The sequence below is a fragment of the Bufo gargarizans genome, chromosome 2 (assembly GCF_014858855.1).
Source record: "Bufo gargarizans isolate SCDJY-AF-19 chromosome 2, ASM1485885v1, whole genome shotgun sequence".
Classification (NCBI taxonomy): Eukaryota; Metazoa; Chordata; class Amphibia; order Anura; family Bufonidae; genus Bufo; species Bufo gargarizans.
Window position 1 is genome coordinate 231,221,449 of NC_058081.1, and position 23,953 is coordinate 231,245,401.

Here is a 23,953-nt window from a genome sequence, read left to right on the forward strand (position 1 = left end):
TCTATGATGTTCTGCTTCCACACCCAACAGTCATCATAAATGGATCCATCACAACAGTAACCACTTTCCGTCCGCCCATAGGATATAAACGTCCTATGGGTGGATCTCTATTTCTGAATGGACGTTTTAAAACGTCCGTTCAGAAACTGCAGCTGCACGCCAATCGTGTTGCCCGCTGTCAGTGACAGCAGGGCAACCCAGAGAGAAGGCAGGGACAGTTCCCAGGTGTCCCTGCCTTCTAGATCGCTGCATACATAGCGCTCGCCGAGCGCTGTGTATGCAGAGCAGGAAGCGCTATGCGCTTCCTGTTCCGGCCCGGCGGTCATGCGACCGCCGGGACCGGAGCGTGCAGGAGCTGTGTGAGGTCTTTCACAGACCTCGATCAGCCCTGCACTGAGGCTGTACAGCGCTGTACAGCGCTGTACAGCCTCTCTGGGGGGTGTATTTTTCCTGTAACTGGGGCTACTATGTCAGCCCCAGTTACAGGAGAAATCAATAAATAAAAAAATAAAAAGTGAAGTAAATGTCCCCCAGAGGTCTTGTATGACCTTATGGGGGACAAAAAGTGCAAAATAAAAAATAAAAAAATAAAGTGTTGAAAAATAAAATATAAAAAAGGTTTCACATGTAAAAAAAAAAATTCCCCAAGTAAGGAATAAAATAAAATGTTAAAAATAGAAAAAATAAAATAAAATAGAGATATTTGGTATTGCCGCGTCCGTAAAAACCAGCTCTATAAAAATATCACATGACCTAACCCCTCGGGTGAACACCGTAAAAAAAAAAAAAAAGTGTCAAAATAAGCAATTTTTGTCACCTTACATCACAAAAGGTGCAGCACCAAGTGATCAAAAACGCGTATGTCCCACAAAATGGTACCAATAAAACCATCAACGCACCCCGCAAAAAATGAGCCCCTACATAAGAAAATCTCTTAAAAAAATAAAAAAACTATAGCTCTTAGAACATGGAGACACTAAAACATCATTTTTTTGGTTTCAAAAATGCTATTTTTGTGTTAAAGTGAAACAAATAAAAAAAGTATACATATTAGGTATTGCCGCGTCCGTAAAAAACAGCTCTATAAAAATATCACATGAGCTAACCCCTCAGGTGAACACCGAAAAAAAAAAAAAAAAAAACCGGTGTCAAAACATGCAATTTTTGTCACCTTACATCACAAAAGGTGCAACACCAAGTGATCAAAAATGCGTATGTCCCACAACATGGTACCAATAAAACCGTCACCTCATCCCGCAAAAAATGAGCCCCTACATAAGAAAATCTCTCAAAAAATAAAAAAACTATAGCTCTCAGAACATGGACACATTAAAACATAATTTTTTTGTTTCAAAAATGCTATTATTGCGTAAAACTGTAATAAATGAGAAAAAGTATACATATTAGGTATCGTCACGTCCGTAACAATCTGCTCTATAAAAATGTCACTTGACTGAACCCCTCAGGTGAACGCTGTAAAAATAAATAAATAGAAACTGTGCTAAAACAACCAATTTTTTGGTCACCTTGCCCCATAAAGTGTTATAATGAATGATCAAAAAATCATATGTACCCCAAAATAGTACCAATAAAACTGGCACCTCATCCCCTAGTTTCCAAAATAGGGTCACTTCTTGGGAGTTTCTACTGTAAGGGTGCATCAGGGGGCTTCAAATGGGACATGGCATCTAAAAACCATGTGGAGTTCCTTTTCTTCTGCGCCCTGCGGGGGAGTTTCTGTAAACCGCAGAATCTGGGTAATAAATATTGAGTTTTGTTTGGCTGTTAACCATCGATGTGTTAAAGAACAAATTTGATTAAAATGGAAAATCTGCCAAAAAAGTGAAATTTAAAAATTTGATCTCCATTTTCCTTTAATTCTTGTGGAACGCCTAAAGGGTTAACAAAGTTTGTAAAATCGGTTTTGAATACCTTGAGGGTTGTAGTTTCTACAATGGGGTCATTTATGGGGGTATCCACTATGTAAGCCCCACAAAGTGACTTCAGACCTGAACTGGTCCTTAAAAAGTGGGTTTTGGCAATTTTCTTAAAAATTTGAAGAATTGCTTCTAAACTTCTAAGCCTTCTAACGTCCTAAAAAAATAAAATTACATTTCCAAAATGATGCCAACATAAAGTAGACATATGGGGAATGTTAAGTAATAAATATTTTATGAGGTATCACTTTCTGTTTTAAAAGCAGAGAAATTGAAATTTTGAAAATTGCGAATTTTTTAAATTTTTGGGTAAATTTGGGATTTTTTCATAAATAAAGGTGAAATATTTTGACTCAAATTTATGACTATCATGAATTACAATGTGTCACGAGAAAACAATCTCTGAATGACTTGGATAAATAAAGGCGTTCCAAAGTTAATTACCACATAAAGTGAGATATGTCAGTTTTGCAAAATTAGGCCTGGTCAGGAAGGGGGCAAATGGCCCAGATGGGAAATGGTTAAACCCTACAGGACGGGACAATTTTATGTTTTTTTTTTTTCGTATCTAACTCCTTTCCAGAGCCCTAACTTTTTTTTTATCTATTTATTCAGAGAGCTGTAACAGGGCTTATTTTTTGTGGATAAGCATGTTTAATGAAAAAAATAATCCAAATAGTGTGAAATTGGAAAAACACAATGCCACCACAGTTTTATGGGTTTTCTTTTTACGGCTTTCCGTCATTATACAATCTCCATCCTTGTCAAATTTGTATTTTTCCTCAACATCAATCATTTCTACATCATCTGCATACTGCCGTTCTCTAACCTCCATTGGTTTTTCTGTGTTTTTATAGGCATTCTTTATCTCGATGACATCTGCATACTGCCATTCTCCAACCTCCATATCCTCTACTTCATCCATTTCTAAGCCTCTTCGCTTGCGCTGGATGACCTCTTCTGCTTTTGATAACTTGAGCAAAATAGCCTCCACTTAAACTGCATCCATTCTGCGTCGCTTGCATGAGCACATGATAAGCCAGACAAAGACTGACACAGGTGCCAGGGAGAGAGCCTGTATTACCTACTTTCTACATTATGACATCACAAGAGGTTAACCTTGTCCAGATTCTACACATTATGACATCACAGTAAGTATGGCCAGACCAGGCATTGAATATGACATCATACAGAGTATGGTAGAATCTCCCCACCTAGACGTTCCATGTGATGACATCACAGGATGTTCTGCTTCCGTACCAAACAGTAATCATACATGGATCCATCATAACATGAACCCCTTCAGGACCAGACCATTTTTTTTACTCTGTGCCTTCCCAGGGCCCTAACTTTTTGATTTATTTATCTGTTCACATAGCTGTAACAGGGATTATTTTTTGTGGGACAAGTTGTACTTTCTAATGGAAAAAAAATCCAAATGGTGTGAAATTGGAAAAAAAAAACGCAATTCCACAATTGTTTGATGGGTTTTGTTTTTACGGCGTTCCTTATCCAGTAAAACTGACCCATAATGTTTATTCTTTGGAACAGTACGACTGTAAAAAAATTTTTAGGGTCCATTCACACGTCCGCAATTTCGTTCCGGAATTGCGGACTCATTCATTCCGATGTGCTGCCCGGACACGGAATTGCGGATCCGCACTTCCCTTCCTCAAAAAAATAGAACATGTCCTATTCTTGTCCACAGGCATATTCTATTAGTGCCAGCAATGTGTGGTCTGCAAAATGCGGAACGCACATTGACGCTTTCCGTGTTTTGTGGATCCGCAAAACACTTTGCGGACGTGTGAATGGAGCCTAACACATAACATATAGTTTTTTGGTTGTGTTTTAGTACAAAAAAAATCAAAACTTTTTTTTTTTTGCCATATTCTGACCTCCCTAACTTTTTTGTGAGATGATCTGTAGTTTTTACTGATGCCATTTTGGAGTCTTTTGGGAGATGAAGTGACAAAATATGTAAAAACGACAATTTAGATTTTTCTTTTCCCTTACGCCATTCGCAAAAAATATTTTTATATTTTTATTGCATGGGCATTTTCAGATGTAGCAATGATTATGATATCTATTTTTTGGTTAAGTGATAATGTCTGTAAGCAGCTGCGGAATATGTCAATGCTACATAAGTGAGTGAAATAATTCTAAACACTATTATGATACTAAGGGGGAATTTATCATTCACTCCAGATTTCCAGTGTTTTTGCAACCTTTTAAACTTGCCACTTTTCCTAAAAGGGAGTGTGGTGACAGCTGGCAGCCATATTAAAGTACACAGAATCCATATTATAATACACAGAGTTCATATTATAATACGGAGTTCATATTATAATAAACAGTGTCTATATTAAAATAAATGAAAAAATATGGAAGATTCAGCCCGCACAACCCCTAGCAGGTGCAGATTGCTATGGCGAAATACAGATACAAACGTAAAAACACAAAATGCAATCGCACACTGCAACCAGCACCCTGCCCTGCCTTTATGCTGGATGTTGAATAAGGCATTGGTGTACATTTTGGCCAAAGCGTAATAAGCCACTCACCACGTCAAGGTCGCCTTCATGAGTGGTCCCTAACACTAGTTCCTACCTTTTATGGGCCATGACAGCCACATAAAGTCCAGGGAGCGCAGGTACAGCATTGTCAATGTGGACAAAACATGCTCCAAAATGCATTCTGTTCCATTTGGTTGGGTTCCCATACCAGAGAGAAACCGCAGCTTCTTTCTTTAATGGGATGCGGAGCAAAAAGGATCCAGCGTGACCCCACAATGCAAGTCAATGTGGATGGAAAGTTTTCTCTGACACAATAGAGAACGGATCCGTCCTCCATTGACTTTCAATGGTGTTCATTACGGATCCGTCTTGGGTATGTTAAAGATAATACAACCAGATCTGTTCATAACGGATGCAGATGGTTGTATTATCTGTAACGGAACTGTTTTTTGCTGAACCCTGCTGGATCAGGCAAAAATGAAAGTGTCAAAGTAGCCCAAGATAAACTAAACATAATAAAATACTTTTTTTTTTTCTTTTACATGGATGCATTCGCCCCTGGTATACATAGAAACCTCAATTTTTGCTGATCACAAAAAAATAAAAATAAAATAAACACCATTATATCAGCTTTTACTTGTTAGTATTTACCATGCTGCTTTATGGTCAACAGGAGGTAGTGGGCACTAAGTGGTCTCATGGATGGGGGTCTGAGAGGGAGGATCCTTCTCTATGACATCCAATTTCAAGGGGTATTTCGACAGGTACAAGTTATCCCATATCCACAGGATAGGGGATAACTTTCAGATCGGTGGGGGTCCCGTGCCTCCTGCTGCTCCCCTAAAATGACCAATGCACCCGGTCCATTCATTTCTATTGGAGTTCCGGAGGTAGCCAAGTACAGCGCTTCGTTATCCCATAGAAATGGATGGAACGGCCATGTGCATGTTCAACCAGCCGCTCCAATCTATTTAGGGGAGCAGAAGGGCCACAGGGCTCCTGTTCTTGTGATCGGTCAGTGTTGCAGTGGGTAGGACCCCCATCGATCTGATAGTCCACAGAATAGGGGATAACTTGTACCTACTAGAATACCCCTTTAAAAAGGAAATCTTGGGGCAAAACCTATACACTGAGTTACACCTAGATCAGAGCCCGAGGGGTCAGTACTTGACACTTGCCCTGCGTTAGGTCTTATGACTATGTTGTGCCATTCCTTAGTTATTTCTACTAGAAGGTATGAATGTATTGCCAGTAGCTTGCAGTAAAAGGTACAGATGGGTGTTACCAGTTTTGGGGGGGTGTCCCTGCAGTCTAACACCAGCAGCACTGATTGGACAGTCAGATACATGCGCTAATGGTAACACCCAGCAGTACTTTTACTGCAGACTGCTTGCAATTTATTTGGAGGAACTTCTAATACAGGAATGGCACAACATAATGTCATAAGAATAGATGCTCCAGAATTATTACATGGGGGATGCAAGCAGTTGCCAAAACTGACATCAGGAAAGGTTACAGGTCCCTTTTTAACCAACGAGAGCAAGGACAGGTGTCTTTTTTGGTGCATAATCCTGCCATTTATTTGTAAGAACCTGCAAAAACCATGGAAATGCTTGTGTGGAGAGGAAGCGATTTTGGTTTATGTCGTGTATAATACAGGAATAGATCCCATCATGGAAAAATAGAAAACCATCAGCAGAGGAAAGTGGAAAAGCTTTGAGAGGATTCACTTATTTTCACACACTTGAACACTCATATTATAGTAAGGAGAGGTGCTGCCGAACCTTTGTTACACTTATTTTGGGCGACAGCTATCTCACAGCAAGCTTATTGAATGCCTACAAATATGAATTCCTTCTGAAAATGTATCAGAAAGGTAAGGCACAAGAACACAAAATGACTAAACCCCTTGTATAGATACCATAAAAAAATATACTTCTATTCCAACCAAACAGAAAATAGCAGTAGTGAATGTTAAGTGATATCAATAATCTTAAGAGTAGCCAGGGAATGGATGATTTACACGGACGTCCACAAGTTCACTTTTGCTTCGCTGTGGTGATGACGTCCCCTGTGGCCAGGCATTCATACAGATAGCGCAGTTTGTCAAGGTGAGGCTGCTCAGCTCCTGGTGTTGATGGAATCTCAAAGTCAGAAGAACTCTGTGAGTCTACTCTACCATCAGTCTTAAGAGTTGTTTTGTCCTCTGTTTGTACGCACAAGTCATTTTCTCTGGTCTCACTTGTTCCTCTCCTTTCTCCATTACTGCTGCCACCTTGTGCTCCTTCGGAATTGGAATCTCCAGTTGGTGCATTCCCTGAAATGGCTGTGAGAAGATAAGAACCTCTGTTCATACAGTGCAGTTCAGCAGCTCTCCGTTCTTGAGAGGACAGCAGAACAGTGTCCCCCTGACTGTCCCATCCTTGACTACCTTGTTCGGAGATGTGGGTGGACTGGGAGGAATTTACAGAGGATATATGAGTTGAATCATCATCATCTGATTCACTGAATAGTTTTGGAGACTGAGAATTTTTTTCTCTTTCCTCCTCAGAGATTTCAGGGTTGTGTTCACCATCTCCCTCAGCTGAACGAGAATTAAAGAAGAAATTCCACTGAGGTAAAACCTTCTCTGCCATGGGGACAGCTTCTGGCAATGAACATTCTTCAATTGGTCGACTTATTTCATCTGAAGATTCTGTTGGCGCCCTTGTACCTATTTTACTATCAGTTGTATTAACTGATTTTAGATAATCAGCTTCTTCCTCCTCCTCCTCCTCCTCCTCCTCCTCCTCTTCTCCATTGGATTCTTCACACTCCAGAAAATCTTCCAGTACAGCAATAGTCACTGGGGTCGTAGTGGAGATCACTATTGGCTTGCTATCTCCTTCACAACTTACAGACAGATTATTCTCAGATGTCCATTTGTGGTATTTGAGAATCTTGTGCTTCCAATGATTCAATGGATAATCGTCAAATAATTCTTCAATACTGTCTTCATCTGTAAAATATTCATGTAAATTGCCATGCAAGAATGAAAAGCCAGCATTAGTTTAGTTTAGGAACAAGTATTTCAAAAGTGTTAATACTGATGACCTGTCCTCAGAAGAGGTACCAATATTAGATCAGTGGGGTCTGGGGACACCTGCTGATCAGCTCATTGAAGAGGCTGCAACGCTGTGACCTCTTGATTTAGTACAATCATTATACATTGCATATAGTAGATATAGTTTTTCTCCAGTACTCCATTGTTGTCTGTTTCAAGTTAATGCAGCAACGCTGCTACTGTATGTATGTAGCGCTGAGTGTACTAAACAAACTAAGGCCACAGTGCTCACATGCCACGGCCTATTCAAACAGCTGATCGATGAGGGTGCTGAGAGTCAGACTGCCATTGGTGATTAAAACCCCAGACAGCCACTCTAACAGTATACATATAGTGAGGACATTACTGATGCAAAAAGAAAGTCTAAAGCCCGACACATTAACAAGAAATCGTCCATTTCAACCCCAATTACAGGTCAAACTTAGAAAAATTTGAAAATCGTGCAAAGTTCATTTATTTCAGTAATGCAACTTAAAAGGTGAAACTAACATATGAGAGACTCATTACAGGCAAAGCGAGATATTTCAAGCCTGTATTTGGTATAATTTGGATGATTATGGCTTACAGCTTTGTTATGGACTATTGATACAAAATGGATACTTGCTTGTTGAGCTAAGATGGTGGCCAGGCATTCAGCCAACACCTATAAACTAGAATCTTACTTTGTGTTTTTATCATGTGTTTCTTTGTGGTTTCTGTTCAGCTCAAGCAAGCAGCTACAAAGAAAGAAGTAACGGTTTCACCCAGGGGGGAGGGAGAAGGAATTTCCTCTGGCCGTCAAGGTTACAGAAAAGTAGAGAGTTCATAGCCAATAGAAAATATATACTTTATCTTTCACCCCCCTCCCACTCCCTCCTCTCATGAAACCCATGTTGTTTTCAGAAATAAACCAGAGATACTGATTAACTCCATGTAGTGAGTTGTCTGTCTGATCTCTCCGTGCACGTATCTTAATTAATTAATTTGGAGCAGTACATCAACTGAACTGGCAGCTTTGTCAGAACCAGAACAATTTTGGCGCCAATCGTGGGGCTCGAGGATTGGACCCTCTGTTCCCGTACCCCCAGAGACCAGACGAGGAGAGGCGCACTAACGGACACCGGGGTCGCAACCCGTGATATGAGGTAGGAAAATTGAGTCATCTTGCCTATAAAGTGTCCCCTGGTGTAGCCTCTTGGTGTTCGTCTGAGGGAGGGGTGCGGAAGCAGTCTGGGACGTCCTCGAGGGCATGAAAGTAAGAACCCCATATGTTTTCTTAAAGTCTTGATGTACTGTGTTGTGCCTATAAGTTGTGAAGACCCTGTTGACAAGTATCATTGACTGAGACACGGAGTTCTCCTGTGTTCCTGTATCGGAGTTCAGCCCGGTGTCTGACTCGAATCTCCATAAAGGGGACGATCACAGATGGGTGGAGAGCGGTTCGCGGTAGCCCAGAGTGTGCTGACCGGGACTCAAAGGTCTTCACGTCCAGTGATTACTCTATGCAGAGGTCTTTAGGCGGCTTCAGTAGGTACGAGAGATAATGGGAAATGAGGAAAGTGTCCCGAAGGGTTACTGTTCACCTGAACAGTACGTGGCGGACAGGAGAGGCAAACGTTTCATAAAAGGATTAAGTAAGTTGGAGAAGAGTTAAAGGTGTCTGTAAAGGAGGCATCCTCATAAAAGGATTAAGTAAGTTGGAGAAGAGATAAAGGTGTCTGTAAAGGAGGCATCCTATGTAGTGCTACCTGGCAAGTGCTGTTAAACGAGAAGAGAGGGAAGTTAGAAGATGATTAATTGACAGACATGGTCCGTGTGTGGTTGGACTGTAGTAAAGAATTTGAACAGACCGGGGGGGAACTAAATTTTGATGAGAAAAGACAGAGATATTTCTGTAAGCCTGGTGTTGCATTGATACATGAATTGCCACCACCCTATAATGGCGCCGGGAAGAAAGCAGGTGGGTGGACCTGCAAAACATGTGGTCAACAGAATCCCTCCTCCCGTGATACGTGCCTTCCCTGTGGGGTTCCCCACCCACAAAACCACACCTTGGTAACTACTCCCCGGCACGTCCCATCACTTCCCGTGTTAGCTACAGCGCCATCTTGTCCCCAGGCAACGCCCATGAACGGACCTTTAATATCATTCGGTCCGGACCCCCCCCGTCACTCCTATGTCACCCTTGCCCCTTCCTACTACCTTGTACCCGATGATAAACCCGGACGGTACATTCATGCTACCCCACTCACCTGCCACCCTTACTCCTATAATGGTAGGGGGGCAACCTGATGAAGCAGAACAGGGGGATGCAGACGGTGCTGCAGAATCCACAATGGGCATACAAAATGCACCGGGTAATATGCAGACTCCTTCGCGGGGTACCCCGACAGACTACGGGGATCCGCCAACTTTACCCCTGGCACCACAGTGGACTGTACCCATGACCGTGCGCCCATCACGACGTTCACAAGATCAAATACTGCAGGGTCAGATTACAGAGTTACAAAAGAACTTACAGAAAATTGAGCAGGGAAACCTTGAGACACTGAAAGAAGCCCTAGCACTTAACCGGCCTCAGGGACCACCAAAATATGTGTCTTTCACCCCACAACAGTTATTAACCATAGTGAATTTACTGCCTGACCCTGAGACCCATCCCATGCCCTTTTTCAGGAAGCTGTCCCAAGTGCATCAAACCTATGGGTGCACATGGTCGGACCTGCAAAGTATAGTGGAAAACAAGACAGGTGAATACTCCTCACTGATAATGGATCAAATCCACATCCCTGAACTTAAAGGTGCTAACTTTGACCCCCGGGATCATGAGTCTGGAGAATTCTTTCTAGAACAACTACAGAAATGGACAAAAGCTAAATGAGCAGATCATTTCACCACACTGCAGGACAGCTGCGGGGGATCAGTTGACCCCCACCTTTTTTTTTTTCACAGAAATGTTAGTTTCTGCTGTGTTAGTTTAAGCTCCTCTTTCTGATAAGAAACTGTCTCGCTTCTTGGTCTTTGTGGTTTTCACTCAAATTATGTGACACCCACGGCTGCCGGATGTCTGACAATAAAATTCTGCACTGATTTATATGAGCAAGGGGATTCGCTGCAAACCATTTTGCACCTCATCCCCAATACTCTCTGGGCCAGAGGACCCCAGGATATTGGATACCTCAATGTCCCACCAGTCACTGTGACCCTGTAGGACCCCAAAGTCCTACCATACAAAGAGACTGGACCCAGTAGCCAGAGAAGCCCCTTCCTGTGTCAGCGCTATCCATGCTGCCAGCTCTCTTCTAAACGTCACATCTGACGTTGTGCTGGGTCATCCCCTCACTATTCTGGCTCCCCATGACATTTCTGCCATCCTCCAGCAGACTCAACCTGAACACCTCACTGCACAGCGCCACCTCCGGCTTCAGTGTAGTTTGCTTCTGCCAGATAATGTCACCATTCAGAGGTGCCACATCCTCAATCCTGCAGCACTCCTTCCTCTTCCAAGGGGGGAGTATACTGGAGAATCTGAAGATTTTATTGATCTACAGGCACACTCGAGCTGACACCTCTGAAGCCAGAGGAAAGGCCCTAGCTGACCAAGCTGCGAAGGAAGCAGCAGTGAAAGAGGAAAGAGTCCAGTCAGACCAGATTATGATAACACAGGAAGACCTGGAACAAGAAGAAATCACATGGGACCTCCTGAAACAAATACAGAAACAGGTACACGCCACAAGAAAAATTGGATTGGCTAAAAGAGTCAGCCCAAGAAGAGAAAGAATCTGGACTGTGGACCCAAGGAAGGAGAGCATCTCTGCCCAAAGCTCTCTATCCTCTGATAGCTTCAATAGCTCATGGGCCCACCCATCAATCTAAGACCATCATGAAAGAACTAATAGACAATGGCCCCAGGTATAACCCCTGTCCTGGTGAGGCATACTCAGTCTTGCCTCATCTGTGCGCAGTGCAACCCGGGAAGACCTGAGCCTACACCAACCAAATGTCTCCCCAAAGCCCAGTACCCGTTCCAACGGATTCAAATTGACCACATCCAGATGCCAATGTGCCAAGGGTTTCAATATGTGCTAGTAGTGATAGACTTGTTCTCTGGGTGGCCAGAAGCCTACCCCGTCCGAAACCAGACAGCAACCACTACTGCAAAAAAACTGATGCAGGAGCTTGTCTGTAGGTTCGGAGTACCTGAGGTCATTGAGAGTGATCAGGGCCCAGCATTCACTGCTAGATTAACCCAAGAAGTCTGGAAGATGGTAGGGTCACACTTAGCCTATCACACACCCTACAGACCCCAAAGCGGCGACAAAGTCAAACGACTGAATGGGGTACTGAAGTCCAAGATGCTGAAAATGACTGGGGAGACAGGGCTCAGTTGGGTACAATGCCTGCCAATAGCACTATTTTCAGTTAGACACACCCCTAGGCCTCCACACACAAAATTTTGTTTAGGACACGGCCTAGGATGGGACAGTACTTCCCACAGCAATTGCAAATGCATTATGAATCTGTTGCTAAATATGTGATTGCCCATAGTAAACAATTGTCTAACATATGTGCACAAGTTTTCTCTTCCATTCCAGATCCTGACTCCCTAGAGGGAATACACACTCTCAAACCTGGAGAGTGGGTGCTGGTCAAGAAACACGTTAGAAACACCCTCGAACCACGATACGAGGGGCCGTACCAGGTGTTGCTGACTACCCCGACCTCTGTGAAACTCGAAGGGAGGCTTACCTGGATCCATGCCTCACATTGTAAAAGAGTAAAGGCTGTCCCGACGACCCTGGAACAATAAGCCACGAGGATTCACATACTGATCATGACTTTGACAGTGGGCATATCAGCAGTGTTCACACCACTGGGTAATGAATAGGACACTGGGCTAATGTCACATGTTTTCCTAGCTGGACACACTGTTATTGTCTCCAAGTACAAACCAAAGGTATGACATTTAGTCAACACATACACTCAGGTTGCAATGATTCAAAAACAGACAGCCACGTGCAGTGTATTGGTGTAGATGCCGAGAACGGAAAGGATCTGCCCTGTAACAACCGTACTGTACAGGATCTCCGGACAGGTATATTAGCTAACGACACCGAAAGTCAGTCAAAAGGATATGAGTTGGTGAAAGGGACACAATTAGCCAAACTAATTACCCGATTATTCAATGGCACAGCAGTAGCAGTTCCAGACGACATATACTTAGTTTGTGGACACAAAGTGTACAAATGGTTATCCCAGAATGTCACAGGACTGTGCACCATCGCCAGGCTTACTCCTGCCACCTTTATAGGACCACACTCTGAAATTGACATAAATGCAGTACCTAAACACACCTTGTATCGTAGGGCCAAAGATAACACACCCAGACCAAATGGCAAGCCACATGTAGTAGAGACGAGCATTACCAACAAAATTGTTAGTTCCATCTTCATATATCCCATGATAGTGCAGATGTGGGATCATCTGGTAGTAGCAACAGACTACCTGGATGACCAAATATGGGAAGAGATGAGACTTATGAATACCTCAAACATTGTGCAAAACCAGTTAATCATTGTCACCAACCAACACACATTAGTTCTAGACTATGTTACAGCTAAAGATGGAGGTATGTGCCAGGTTGTGGGACCCTCTTGTTGCCATTACATAGACCCGCAGGGTAATTTGCAAGTTAAGGTGGGTATAGAGAAAATGGCGGATTTAAGAGATAAATGGCTGGATGCACATAAAGCTGATAAAGATACATGGTGGTCTGATACCTTCTCTTCCCTTAACCCCAATAACTGGTTCAAAGGTATTGGGGGTTGGCTCATGGGAATTGTCCAGGTAATATTGCAGGTAGCCCTAATAATATTGGTGATATATGTAGTGATTAAGCTCGTTCTTATTTGTGTGACCCGCTTTTCAAAAAGAATGAAGAAAACTGATGAACGACCTATTATGCTCCTCTATGATGAAGAAGGACAGAAGGAAACATCGTTCAACACAGCTCCCCCTCCTCACAATGATGCCTGGCTGAGATAGGGTGAGATGAATCCCAGGGTATTACCACAAGTCCGAGCAACCGGGAGCCTACCTATAAGGGGTAGGTTGTCGCCACTGCGGGTGAAGAGGATACGAATGGTATGCCCAGGGGATTCGCTAGGCGAAGGGAAAGTCTACAATCAAGTCTCCAAGGGGGGACTGTTATGGACTATTGATACAAAATGGATACTTGCTTGTTGAGCTAAGATGGTGGCCAGGCATTCAGCCAACACCTATAAACTAGAATCTTACTTTGTGTTTTTATCATGTGTTTCTTTGTGGTTTCTGTTCAGCTCAAGCAAGCAGCTACAAAGAAAGAAGTAACGGTTTCACCCAGGGGGGAGGGAGAAGGAATTTCCTCTGGCCGTCAAGGTTACAGAAAAGTAGAGAGTTCATAGCCAATAGAAAATATATACTTTATCTTTCACCCCCCTCCCACTCCCTCCTCTCATGAAACCCATGTTGTTTTCAGAAATAAACCAGAGATACTGATTAACTCCATGTAGTGAGTTGTCTGTCTGATCTCTCCGTGCACGTATCTTAATTAATTAATTTGGAGCAGTACATCAACTGAACTGGCAGCTTTGTCAGAACCAGAACAGCTTATGAAACCCCAAAGTCACAATCTCGGGTACCCTTTGCTCAGGGGGTATGGATTAATTAGCTGACTAGTGTGTGACACTTTGAGCCTAGAATATTGAACCTTTTCACAACATTCTAATTTTAGGTTGCATTACCGAAATAAATGAACTTTTGCACGCTATTCTAATTTTTTGAGTTTCACCTGTATAGTTAGGCCCAGCAAAGTGTTTAAACATAAAGAAAGAAAAAAAAGAAAAACTACCTTTAATTCGCCACTTCATTCCAGTGCCAAGGTTCCCGTCTCCCCTCTTTCGGTCCCTGGTGGCTAGGAAGTGTGTTGCCCCGTCCGTGGTCATGCACATCTTTGCAGCCGTTCACAATGTCGTGTCCCCAAAGCAGAAAATGACCACATAGACTCCGCTGTCACATGCCGCTTGGGGACACATCACCACTGAGGACAGTGAATGGCTGCAGTAGTGCATGTAATCACAGAGGGAACATTACAGTTCCACTGGGGGAAGGAAGGAGTAGGGACAGGAGCCTTGGCACTGGAAGTGGCAATGAATAGGTGAATGCTTTTTTTTTTTTTTTCTTATGTCCAACTAAAATTGGACACGTTCTTAACAGCAAACGACTGGTTGAGGTGTACCGACCAGTTATTTCTGCTGCAACTATTCTTATTGAAGATTCCGAAATAAAGAACAGGTAGGCAAAAATGTAAAATGCTGATATAATTAACCCTCACATGCTAGTTGTAAATTTTACAAAAAATAAAATAAAAAAAAATATATAATAATAATAATAATAAATAATAATAATAATATTGGTAGACCCAAACTCCCAGTATATGAATATTATTTTTGGTTGTTCCTCTACCACCAAGAATAAATACCAGAAGTTAACCTGTGCACACACATACATTACTATGAACAGTCTCACCTGTCTCCTTGGAAATCAAGTCTCTTGATCTTTTCAAACTTCCCAGTGGTTTATACCTCACTTCTGTGCATTCTGAATAAGACCTATAAAATGGCTTCAAGCTGTCGAATACAAGGCATGTGTTAAATGCACATAACCACCACAATACATAACATGAAGAAAACTAGTTGCCTGCCATTATTTCTCAAAATTTACACTGCTTTTTTTGAATATTACATGGAATCTATCACCAGGTTTATGCTACAAGGCGAGGGTATCACAACCTACCCCAATTCCACTGGTATAGGATTTACTGGATAGCTTGCTGTAATTTTCATTATAACACCCTGCAGCGGAAGCGGATGATGTATCCTGCACAATGTTGTGCGCATGCAGGGTAGTTCTTAATGATCATGAGCTGCAGCTTCCCTATACCACCCTCCATATGCGGTGGGTAAAAACCTTCGGACGTGAAAGGGAAATTGATCATAACATCCAGATTTGCAGAATGCATGTTTTGAAATGTTTTCTGTGATACCTCTAATTTGTCTGCAGGAAAGGTCAAAAACTGGCTAAACAATGCTAACCGTTTTACTCTGACAGTGTGGAAGCGCGTTTCTATCTTAAAAAATAATTGTACAGGGAGTGCAGAATTATTAGGCAAATGAGTATTTTGACCACATCATCCTCTTTATGCATGTTGTCTTACTCCAAGCTGTATAGGCTCGAAAGCCTACTACCAATTAAGCATATTAGGTGATGTGCATCTCTGTAATGAGAAGGGGTGTAGTCTAATGACATCAACACCCTATATCAGGTGTGCATAATTATTAGGCAACTTGCTTTCCTTTGGCAAAATGGGTCAAAAGAAGGACTTGACAGGCTCAGAAAAGTCAAAAATAGTGAGATATCTTGCAGAGGGATGCAGCACTCTTAAAATTGCAAAGCTTCTGAAGCGTGATCATCGAACAATCAAGCGTTTCATTCACAATAGTCAACAGGGTCGCAAGAAGCGTGTGGAAAAACCAAGACTCAAAATAACTGCCTATGAACTGAGAAAAGTCAAGCGTGCAGCTGCCAAGATGCCACTTGCCACCAGTTTGGCCATATATTTCAGAGCTGCAACATCACTGGAGTGCCCAAAAGCACAAGGTGTGCAATACTCAGAGACATGGCCAAGGTAAGAAAGGCTGAAAGATGACCACCACTGAACAAGACACACAAGCTGAAACGTCAAGACTGGGCCAAGAAATATCTCAAGACTGATTTTTCTAAGGTTTTATGGACTGATGAAATGAGAGTGAGTCTTGATGGGCCAGATGGATGGGCCCGTGGCTGGATTGGTAAAGGGCAGAGAGCTCCAGTCCGACTCAGACGCCAGCAAGGTGGAGGTGGAGTACTGGTTTGGGCTGGTATCATCAAAGATGAGCTTGTGGGGCCTTCGGGTTGAGGACGGAGTCAAGCTCAACTCCCAGTCCTACTGCCAGTTTCTGGAAGACACCTTCTTCAAGCAGTGGTACAGGAAGAAGTCTGCATCCTTCAAGAAAAACATGATTTTCATGCAGGACAATGCTCCATCACACGCGTCCAAGTACTCCACAGCGTGGCTGGCAAGAAAGGGTATAAAAGAAGAAAATCTAATGACATGGCTTCCTTGTTCACCTGATCTGAACCCCATTGAGAACCTGTGGTCCATCATCAAATGTGAGATTTACAAGGAGGGAAAACAGTACACCTCTCTGAACAGTGTCTGGGAGGCTGTGGTTGCTGCTGCACGCAATGTTGATGGTGAACAGATCAAAACACTGACAGAATCCATGGATGGCAGGCTTTTGAGTGTCCTTGCAAAGAAAGGTGGCTATATTGGTCACTGATTTGTTTTTGTTTTGTTTTTGAATGTCAGAAATGTATATTTGTGAATGTTGAGATGTTATATTGGTTTCACTGGTAAAAATAAATAATTGAAATGGGTATATATTTGTTTTTTGTTAAGTTGCCTAATAATTATGCACAGCAATAGTCACCTGCACACACAGATATCCCCCTAAAATAGCTAAAACTAAAAACAAACTAAAAACTACTTCCAAAAATATTCAGCTTTGATATTAATGAGTTTTTGGGGTTCATTGAGAACATGGTTGTTGTTCAATAATAAAATTAATCCTAAAAATACAACTTGCCTAATAATTCTGCACTCCCTGTATATCGCTAGGACCTCTGGGAACCCGCTGAGGAAAAAGAAATGTCAGTGGAAATGCAGAGTGAGAAAGTAAACTCCCCATTAAACGTGGCCTATCTGACTCAGGAAGAAGTGCAGTGGTATCAAAGATTAAAAGGTTTTCCGGGATTTTAATAATGATGATCTATCATCAGGAAAGGTCATCAATATCTGATCGGCAGGGGTCCGCTGGTTGATTGGAAGGCCTTGCTCCGTGTGAGTAAGAAAACGTCTGTATGTGGGTAAGTAACTGGCTCAGTGATAGAAAACAGAGGGTGGTTATTAACAGTGCCCACTCGGATTGGGTCACCATTGTTAGTGGGGTACCATAGGGGTCAGTATTGGGCACTAATCTCTTCAATATATTTATTAATGATCTTGTAGAAGGCTTGCACAGTAAAATATTGATTTTTGCAGAAGACACTAAACTGTGTAAAGTAATTAACATGAAAGAGGACGGGCGGCTGAATGTAGTGGCATGACGTAATTGGTACGTGCCACGCTCCCTACCACCACGCCCGCCTGCGAGTGCACGCAGTGTATGATGTTCGGGACTGCGGCTGTGTTCAGCGGTGTTTGTCCCTGGTTCCCTCTGAAAAAGACTGGTGGCGTCCCCTGGCCCAAGTGTGAGAAGACGCGATTGGGGGCGGCTCATGGCGGACAGTTAAGGTTTAATCCAGCGCCCGCCACTACAAGAATAAGAAATATGTTGCCTCCTTGTCCCCCGCTGTGATTCCAGCAGATTTTGATTGTGCCGTTTGTGTCGCTGGGTAGGTAAGTGGGGGAGGAGAAGGGAGCACAATCTTAGGAGAGGAAGAGAGGAGGAATTCAGAAGTAGCAGTGGCGGCTGAAGGCTTGGAGTGTCCAGTCTAAAGTGGAGAAAGAGTCACCGTTTCTGAAGTCATTTCTGAAGTCACCCTCACTCAGCCTATGTTCTCAACCTCACGTGTTTGGGGTGTTTTGGACATGAGTAGTTTTGCACCTTTGGAGTGGTGCTTATAGAAGTTTTGAAGATTCAATAGCAGGAAAGCCTGGGATATTACAAACTTCTCCAAGTTATATCTATAAGCTGGCTGATAGAGCATGGCCCCTAAAAATAGTAGAAAATATGGTGAACTGTCCTCCCCAAGATGTCGCTCAGGGGGCAGACCAGAAGGGGGCCTATCTAAGATTAACAAATACTTAAAATCCCCAGTGGCCAAAACAAGGCTTGCCTCTAACAATATCCAGGGGGATAGCATTAAAGAAAATAATCATGACCATCTTGCTGAAGCAGAAGCTGTGGAATTGGGTCAGTTGGGGGGCATCACTAGTTACCTCCACTAATCCGTCAGAAATAATGAAGATGGGCACATTTTGGGCAAAATTCTTATACATGTCAAGAGAACTAATGAGGTTTTAGAGAATTTTACAACACAAATGGGATCAGTAAAAACTGATATGTCGCTTATTAGACATGATCTAAACTTCAAGAATTAGTATGCCGTTACCTCAGATATGAGGTCCGAGATCCATACTATAAAACGAGACAAATGTTGCTTTTAAAGGAGAAAAGGGGAGCCCTAAAAGTAAAACTTACTGACCTAGAGGATAGATCAAGACGTTGTAATATCAGGATTATAGGACTCTCAGAAGGAGTTGTTCAGTGACTACTAATTATACTGTAATATTTCCCTTTGTTTGAAAAGGTATGGGGGGGGTTTGGAAATTTTTTCACAACTTTGCTTAAAAGAGGAGAGTATGCTGGGACACGGAATCGCTTTTAGTACCTGAAATACCTTAGTTTAAGATACTACGAAAGATGTTTCGGATGTAGATGGTTTACTATACAACGGCTAGGAAGTCATCTCTGTAGTTTACATTGTTTCTATTGTTCTATAAAATTATCGCTATAATGTGTCAATGTATTTGTCAGATTCCTATTTGCTGTGTGCGTATGCACACTATAATATATCTTAAGTATGTATGAAGATGACATTTTTGTGTTTTCACAATAAAATATTTTAAAAACTAAACTAATTATACTGCAATACAATTTCATTTTGTACACAGGCTATATTTATCTCCTGCACGGATAGCAAGGATGCATGGGGGGCTTAACTCAGGTTGCCCCAGGGGGGACCGCAAGTTCACCGACTTTATGCATCTTTGCTGGCATTACAGTTATGTTCAGGTATTTTGGCAAGGTGTATATGGAATTGTTAAAAAAAAGGATCGGGGTACAGATGCCTTTCAATGTTCGAGTGGCCATAATAGGGGATATTGTGAAAGACCAGGGTCCAGCTTACAAGCTTAAACTCATTTCTATTGTGTGTATGTTGGCTAGAGTGATCATAGCATGTGGCTGGATGGCTAGAGCCGCCCCTGATATCAATAACTGGGTCAACTTGGTTAACAAAGGGAAGGAATATGAAAAGATTAGATATACCTCTCAAAATAAGTGGGAAGAATGGTCCAAAATATTGTCTTTATGGTAGAGTGTACGGTTGCAGTTTATTTTTTTTATTTTTTTTACCCCTCTCCACCAGGGGAACTATGGGGATTTGTTCTTGAATCAGTCATTATTTGGCAGGGTTTTTTATTGAGTAATCAGATGTTTAATATATGTGATATAATTCCACTGCTTTAATAAAGATAAAATAAAGGGGGGGGGGGGGGGACACGGAAGAGGACAGTATACTGCTACAGATGGATCTGGATAGATTGGAAGTTTGGGCAGATAAGTAGCAGATGAGGTTTAACACTGACAAATGTAAGGTTATGCACATGGGGAGGAGAAATGCAAGTCATCTGTACATACTAAATGGTAAAACGCTGTGTAACACTGACATGGAAAAGGACTTTTAGTTGACAGTAAAACTAAACTGTAGCAACCCTTGTCAGGCAGCTGCTGCCAAGGTCAATAATAGGGTGCATCAGAAGGGGCATAGATGCACATGAAGACATCATTCTGCCACTTTACAAATTATTAGACTGCACATAGAGCATTATGCACAATTTCAGGAACCTGTGCATAAGAAAAACATAGCAGAGCTTGAGAGGGTCATTACAAAAGTAATTAATTGAATGGGTGGACTGCAGAAAGATTACCCAGAAAGATGATCAAAATTTGTGTTATTTAGTTCAGAAAATAAGTTCTTTCAATGTAGAAAGGGATTTGTCACGTGCACACTGCCCTGGCCTGTAATTAGGATGACTGCAAGGGGTTAATTTACTCCACTCACTCAATCTTGCATTCACCTTTGATTCAGGCTGTAAACTAAGCATAAATGACACCCAGCACAGTCCACACACCCCAGATACACGTTGCCACCACCTATGGCTTTCTGTGGAATTCCGGGCCAAGAGGTGCCCCAACCATTGCGCTCACACAGTAACACTAACTGTATACTCTACAATGAATCCATGAACAAACGAGAGGAAGCGGCACCCCAGTGGGACAAGACTGCAGCCTGACATCGGGTGATTAAACATCCTTGTTGCACTGGAGTGCTGCTTCTGTAGATGGACCTAGCGGGTTGCATGGTAAAAGTCCTTGCTGTCCTGGAGACAGGGAAGAAAGGTGTACACAGTCCAATCAGACTGGGTCCCCAACATGTGTCAACTAAAATATCCACGATCACATATTTTTATGGGGTGGGTCTGGGGGACAGCCTGCTCCGTCCTGGTTCAGCCCTGGGGGAGGCACTTCATTATTTATGCTTACCCCCAACTCCCCATCTAAGTGGCAGATAACAAATATGAACATAACACGTCTTCAACCCTTCGCAAACTGAGATGCTTCCATAATTCATGTTTCATCAAACTGATACCAAATAAGAAATATGTAAACTTTACAGAGAGATCCTTGTTACGTGGGACCACATGCAATAAGGTATGTGGTTTTGGCCTGCGAAGCTCACGATTTACACCTATGATATATTTCCTCTGTAGACCTGCAGCCTCTAGACTATCTGCTGTGAGCAGAGACTCCATGTCTAGGCCAGGGATCAGCATCCTCCGACACTCCAGCAGTTGTGAAATTACAACTCCCAGCATGCTCCACTCACTTTTATGGGAGTTCTGAGAACAGCCAAGCAAGTGTGCATGCTGGAAGTCGTAGTTTTACCACACCTGGAGTGCTGAAGGTTGCTGACCCCTGGTCTAGGCCTTCATGCTTTTCCATGGGATTGAGCGATTTGCGTGTGTGAGGATCAGAGCTTACCTAATTAAACCGTGCCAAAAGGGCAAGTTAACTCACCACCTGGTATTGGCATCTGACAGGCAGTTGTGCCCACCATCACCCAGCCTCCCAGACTAAGCAGAGCCAACGAGCCTTTTATATCCTGTATAATATGAGCTAGAACTCATAAAATCACATATAATAAAGGTTACAATATAGGCAGTCTTTTTATCACAGGATTCTTTGCTGTAAGAGCAGTGAGACTATGGAAACCTTTGCCAGAGGAGCTTGTTATTGTGAACTCAGAGGGGCCTGTATGTTTTTGGGGGTGTAATAATAGTGGGGTTATAGTTGCTAGTTACTTTTGGGGGAGTAATATTAGAGGTTATAGTTACTAGAATTCTGGAGAAGGGTTGTTGATCCAGGGAGTTATTGCCAGACTGGAGTTTTTCCCCTTAAAATAAGGAAAACTAGCATTTACCCCATGGGGTTTCTTACCTTCCTCAGGATCAACTTTGCAGGATGATACGGCAAAATGGATGAACGCATGTCCTTTTTCTTACAAACTATGTATTGTGATTCTGAGAATGAAGGGAACACAAGATTAAACCAGCAGTGCCCCCTTCAGTCTCAGGATCAGAGGATGGACCCAACACTGACCAGAAAGTGATGACATATCTTATCATCATGCCAATACCTTAGAAGATGCTTTAATACATCTGACAAAAAAAAAAAAAAAAAAAAAAAAAAAAAAAAAAATCATATGTATACTCACATTTCTTCGACATGTGCTAATGTTTTCCCAATTGGAATCACATTTGGATAGACTTTCTTAGGTTTGATGTAACTCAAAAAGTCCTTAATCTGAAAAAGAAAAGAAAATCCAGGTTATTTAACCAATTTTTATACTGTCAAATATTTGTCTCACCCTTTACCGATGTTAAATCAACTACAAAAATGATAAGAGCAATATTAATACATAAACTCCACTAAAATAAATAAATATAATATAATATATATATATATATATATAAATAAAACACAAAGAAAATAGCAGCAGCACTACTTAACTGGTGGAGCCGAGTGCAAAAAATCCTCTGGCCTTAGGCTGTCGGGTCAATTTGTTATAGATTTTTCAAAGATGAGAAAGACTGCAATGAGCAGTTGAAACGTCGCACAGGGGAATAAAGAGGGTCGTTTTTTCACCGTATCTTGGAGAGAGAGAGAGAGATAGAGAGAGAGAGAGAGAGAGAGAGAGAGAGAGAGATAGAGAGAGAGATAGAGAGAGAGAGATAGAGAGAGAGAGATAGAGAGAGAGATAGAGAGAGAGAGATAGAGAGAGAGAGATAGAGAGAGAGAGATAGAGAGAGAGAGATAGAGAGAGAGATAGAGAGATAGAGAGAGAGATAGAGAGAGAGAGATAGAGAGAGAGATAGAGATAGAGAGAGAGATCTCTCTCTCTATCTGTCTCTACTTTGGATGAATAAGACTTCAGTGTAACGTATTTTTGGTCTGCACCCGACCTGCATTTTTTGCCGGTTTGATATGCAGACCCATTCACTTCAAGGGGGCCGCAGATGATGAAGATAGCACACCGGATGCTGTCCGCATCAATATGTCCGTTCTGCAGATCCACCCAAAAAAAAAAAAGTAAATAAAAAATAAAAATAAAAAATATTATATTAATATATATATATATATTATTAATAATAATAATAATAATAATAATAATAATAATAATAATAATAATAATAATAATAATAATAATAATAATAATAATAATATATAGAACATGTCCTATTCTTGTCCGTTTTACAGAAAAGGATAGGACTGTTCTATTAGGGGCCAGCCATTTAGTTCTGCAAAATGCAGAATGCACACGGCCGGTATCCATGTTTTGCGGATCCGCAATTTGCAAACAGCCAGCGGTTGTGTGCATGAGCCTTTAACTAAATTGAAACCATGACAAAAAAAAAAAAAAAAAAAGACTTAATGGGGCAGAGCCCTAATAGTGGCCATTAATTAATGAGGGATGGTACAGAAACAGGTGAATAAAACTTGACAGAAAAAGGAATGAAATATTTTTGTACTGTATATTTAAGGATAACCTTTATCAACATACCTCGCTAAATGACGAATGGAAAGAAAAGCAGGCCCGATATGAGCTCTCTCCTGCCCTGGAATAAAAAAAAAAAAAAAAAAAAAAAAAAAAAAAAAAAAATAATAAAAAAAAAATATGAGAGAATACGCCTGATTTTCAGATTGAAAACAAAGGAATCTGGACGTTTATCACACAGAATCAAAGACTGTGAACCACTATATGCCCACACCAAGACCGGGTAACCACTCTTTTGAGATACTTCCCTCAATCATGCCTCTTTTTGTTAGATTTTGGACCATCTTGTTGGGAATTCTTATTCTGGTGACCAAATTAAAAAAACATGTATTAACCCCTTAAAGGGGTTGTCTCATTTCAGCAAGTGGCATTTATCA

At 41.8% G+C, this 23,953-nt stretch overlaps 1 protein-coding gene across 2 annotated transcripts in view; it reads right to left on the bottom strand.

Annotated features, from left to right (window-relative positions):
• Positions 1–6,005: 6,005 nt before the first annotated feature.
• Positions 6,006–23,953, bottom strand: part of DCLRE1C (DNA cross-link repair 1C) — a 53,133-nt gene continuing 35,185 nt past the window's right edge. For both annotated transcript variants that reach the window (XM_044280105.1, XM_044280106.1), the window contains 4 exons: positions 23,583–23,637; positions 22,236–22,324; positions 15,102–15,202; positions 6,006–7,451 (listed from right to left, as the gene is read on the bottom strand). In XM_044280105.1, the coding sequence (XP_044136040.1) occupies positions 6,493–7,451; positions 15,102–15,202; positions 22,236–22,324; positions 23,583–23,637 (1,204 nt within the window). In that variant the 3' untranslated portion in view covers positions 6,006–6,492. The remainder of the gene's footprint in view (positions 7,452–15,101; positions 15,203–22,235; positions 22,325–23,582; positions 23,638–23,953) is intronic.